Source organism: Temnothorax curvispinosus, unplaced genomic scaffold (genome assembly GCF_003070985.1).
Source record: "Temnothorax curvispinosus isolate PA1 unplaced genomic scaffold, ASM307098v1 QBEX01007742.1, whole genome shotgun sequence".
Taxonomy (NCBI): domain Eukaryota; kingdom Metazoa; phylum Arthropoda; class Insecta; order Hymenoptera; family Formicidae; genus Temnothorax; species Temnothorax curvispinosus.
The window spans coordinates 1-4,403 of record NW_020217522.1 but is presented as its reverse complement, the minus strand read 5'-3'; the positions used below and the strand labels follow the sequence as shown (position 1 = coordinate 4,403).

General features: G+C 32.9%; 1 protein-coding gene across 1 annotated transcript; it reads left to right on the top strand.

Annotated features, from left to right (window-relative positions):
* Window positions 1-2,359: 2,359 nt before the first annotated feature.
* Window positions 2,360-4,398, top strand: LOC112457385 (serine/threonine-protein kinase PINK1, mitochondrial; the record flags this gene model as incomplete). The annotated part of the gene is made up of 5 exons (XM_025020397.1): window positions 2,360-2,653; window positions 3,117-3,400; window positions 3,524-4,056; window positions 4,145-4,267; window positions 4,377-4,398. Coding segments are annotated over exons 1-5 (1,095 nt in total), but the record flags the coding sequence as incomplete, so codon positions are not given.
* Between the last annotated feature and the right edge of the window lie 5 nt (window positions 4,399-4,403).

Below are 4,403 nucleotides of genomic sequence, written 5' to 3'. Positions count from 1 at the left end.
GCGCTCCTTGAATCCAGCTTTAAGTTCAATTCTGAAGCAACAGCAAAATAGCTCAGAATGGGGCGAGAAAGTTCGCAAAGTAATAGCGGCTGGAATCAATAGGCCAAAGAAAGGCCATCATGCGAATGATCGTCCGCCTATAACACCCATGAAACATGCAACCAGAAATGAACTCGATGGCGATTTATGGAGATTGTACGATTATATAACGCGACAATTCAAACGCATACACACACACACATAGGCTGCATTCGGGAAGCGCGCTATTAGCGCTATTTGCTTATTCTATCCTTGTTTTACATTTAATGAGCGATGAAGATAGAATGATACAATAGCGCTAATAGCACGCTCTCCGAATGCAACCATATACATACATATATATTCATATGGAAGCATTCGTAAATCTTACATGAACTACTCGGGCCAGTTTCTTTAAATTGTAATTTTAAAAATAATTTATTTTGTTCATATAATAAATATATACAAATAACTGCTTCATCATAGAGGAACCTTTCTGAACAAAATTAAATGTTAATTTCTTAATATGCAAATTTATAATTAGCATTCTACATTTACGCTTTAAAACTATGAGAAAGTAATGTTCAAATTTCTAATTTGAACACTTTAAAACTATGAGGAAGCAATGTGCAAGTTTCTACTTGCACACTTTTATGTTATATGTTATTATTTTGCGATTGATATTTTTTTATCACCTTTTGTATTCGCCATGGGTAGCGACTGTTGCGCGTCCCTAGCGGCCCCGAGCAGAATCTTCCAAGTCGTGCATCGATGTGATTCAAAGATTGGCGGATGCGTATGCGAGTTGTAAAATAAATTTTTTAATAAACTTTAGTAAAACTTCCAAAAAAGTAGAGAAAATAAAAATACTGTCCTTGTTCTTAAAAAGCTCGGATTTGTTTGGTCCACCACACGAAATTAATTTAGTTATTAATATAGCTAATAGAATAAATATATCTTGCATGTTTTTGCAAAGCAGGCCATTCTGGTAAATGTAAACATATATAGGGTCTGTTTTCTGTTATTATTTTTATTTTTTCTACTTTTTTGGAAATTATTCCAACATACATAAGGTGGTTTGCCTTCTCTCCTTCAACATACGCTCTCAAACCACCTCCAACATAATCAATTGAGTTTTACTAAGGTTTATTAAAAAATTTATTTTACAACTCGCATACGCACTCGCCGATCTTTGAATCGCATCGATGCACGACTTGGAAGGTTCTGTTCGGGGCCGCTAGGGACGCGCAACAGTCGCTACTCATGACGAATTATAAAGAAATAATTTTCTTATGTTACAGTGTTTCCCATGGTGTAAAAAACAAGGTGAAGCATTGCGCATAATGGCGGCAGCTTTGGCGGTTGAACCAATCAGGAGGCGACCCATTTTGTTGCGCTCACTTTAAGGTGAAGTTCGCTTATAAGAAATAAAAATGTGTGAACCATGTAAAATTTTAGATAAAACCTTAAATAAATAAATAAACTAATGACAATTAAACTTACATTTATTAGTTTATTTATTAAACTTCTGTTTTAATTCTGTTCTAGTTTGGTTACGTAATTTGATTAGTCAATTAACCGCACGTCCACAGTGTAGATTCTGAATTATAGTGTGAGGAAGAAGGGTTGAAACCTCGGTTGAAACGCAATTTACTTAAATAATAATAAAAAGACATATGTAACGAAAAAAATAAATATTTTATTCAAACAGAATAAAATTAGGTAACGTTTTTTATAATTTTAACCTCCCTCATTTCGTGAAGAGCGTCTGAGGTAATATTTTTCGCAATAAATTTTTTAATTTTTTAAAATAATTAAAAACACATTTTTTTAATGTTAAAAAAACGTTTTTTTTACAATGTTAAAATAAATACAGCAAAAATAAGAATTTAAATCGCCAGTAAATAATGAAAAAATCAATAAAATAAATACTTTTTTAATAAGAAAAAAAGAATCTGTTCTATTAATTTAAACGTTTTTTAAATATTTTTTTTATTACTAAAAATGTTTTTAAAAACGTTGAAAAATATTTTTTTGCTACTTGGGTTATTTAGCAAATATCAACCAATATAAATGCCTCTCAACATTAATTATATTTACTACTTAATGCGTATGTTTTATTAAAGTCGCAAAAGTTAAACACAAAATATTTCCCGCACAACAGACGCACGCGACGGATAACGGACGTAACGGACTATGAATTGATGGAAGCAGCCATATTGCTTTTCTCGCCAAAAAGGTCGCGCGCTGATTGGTTCAAAAACTGAACGAGTGCGCAGTATCGGGAATGCTTCACCTGTATATTTACACCATGTATATATATGTCTATTCATATTGTCTATGCTTTTATCTTAAGTACGTCTTGAATTTATTTCGTTGGGCAAGTAGAGAATAAACGGTACAAACATTGAGACTTTCGTGACAGCTTTACCACCTGCCTTCAAGGCATATCTGACTTACGGGCTCGCCCGCTGGGCTGTCCCGGCCCAAGAAAGCGCAGAAATGTCAATAAGGAAGGCAGTCCATCGTCTTGTGCAAAATGGTCGCGTCATATTGCGTTCATTACAAAATAACGAGCGCTTCCATTTACGAGGGTACACACATAACCTTGACAAGATACACGTTGCACAGACAGGTAAATTATGCCAGACTTTGTTACAATGAATCTCGCCATGAAGTTCGATGATATATTGCAACACGAATCATGAGCAATACTATAATGCTCTAATCTCACACCTTTGCTCGGATAACAGGCATGCTATCTGTAATTGGAAAACTAAATTCTATAATAGCATTGTAACATACATTTTTATAATATAGAAACATTTACATTTTACATTGTGAGACAATTCTATTCAATTATAAATTAATTATTTATAAAAGTAAAAATGTAATTAGGATGCAAAAGCATTGATAACATAATTGATTCCATGTAATTAGTGCATGTAATCAAGGCTTTGTCAATATGCTATTTTCTATCATATTGCACAGTCGTCGCTTTATCTTTGATTTGTAAATATTTGTATACTGTTAGCAACAGGTGTTCAGGTCAAAACATTAATTGGTATTCAGTGGTTTTATATTTGTGTACATGACAGGCAAGCTCCAGAATAGTGACCTTCTTTGCCAAAATACTGGCAATATATGGAGTACAAGGAGACATCTCGGTTATTTGGGTACACATGCTCAACGCATCTTTGTTGACAATATTTTGAAAAGGGTAACTAATAGCTTAGCAGCAGATTTACGAAGACGCACGGCAAGTAGACTTGTCTTTGGCGATTCTGCGCCATTCTTTGCTCTTGTTGGCATATCATTAGCTTCAGGTACAGGAATATTAACAAAGGATGATGAATTGGAAGGAGTATGTTGGGAAATCCGGGTAAATGCATTTATTCATTTAGCTTAATCTAGATACTTAAATAAAACCTGTTTTTTTTTTTTTTTCTTCCAAATATGCTACCATTTTTGTAAAATCTAATCTAAAATATAATATGTTGTCCAGGAAGCAGTCTTGAAGTTACGATGGAATATGCTGCGAAATGATGAAAATTATCAAACTATTTTTCCTGATGAGAATGTTATAACTTTACGAAATTTTGTAGTAGGACCTATAATTGCTAAAGGTTGTTCCGCTGCTGTATACGCAGCACGATTTGTAAATATGCAGGACAAAGATAATTTAATAGATATTGATGTTGAAACAAAAGACACGAGTGTGTTCCCATTAGCTTTAAAAATGATGTTCAATTATGATGCAGAATCCAATGCTACTGCTATTCTAAAAGCCATGTATAAAGAGACAATACCTGCTAGAAAACATTATGAAAATGATAACTTGGCTATTTGGGAGCAAAAATGGGCAGAAAATAAAATCACGTTACCACCTCATCCAAACATTGTGGCAATGTATTATGTCTTTACTGATGAAATACCGATACTACCTGGTTCTTTGGGAATGTATCCTGATGCTTTACCGAGTAGAATTAATCCTCATGGATCAGGCAGAAATATGAGTTTGTTTTTGGTGATGAAAAGGTTATTTTTAGATAACAAAATTTAGGAACAAGATAACACTTATATTATTATATTTTCACAATATCTAATACATATCGCATTATTTTAGATATAATATTACTTTGAAACAATATGTAACGAGTCGAAATGTTGATATGCGAGTATCAATATTGTTACTCGCTCAGCTCCTAGAAGCAGTAGTTCATATGAATACAAACGGCATAGCGCATCGGTAAGACTGATTATCTCATTATCCTATATTAATTACATAAACATTCATTCTATTAATTAATGAGATTTATCTTGGATTCTTTTCTTTTTTGTTAATGTTTACAAATTAGAGATCTAAAAAGTGACAATATTTTACT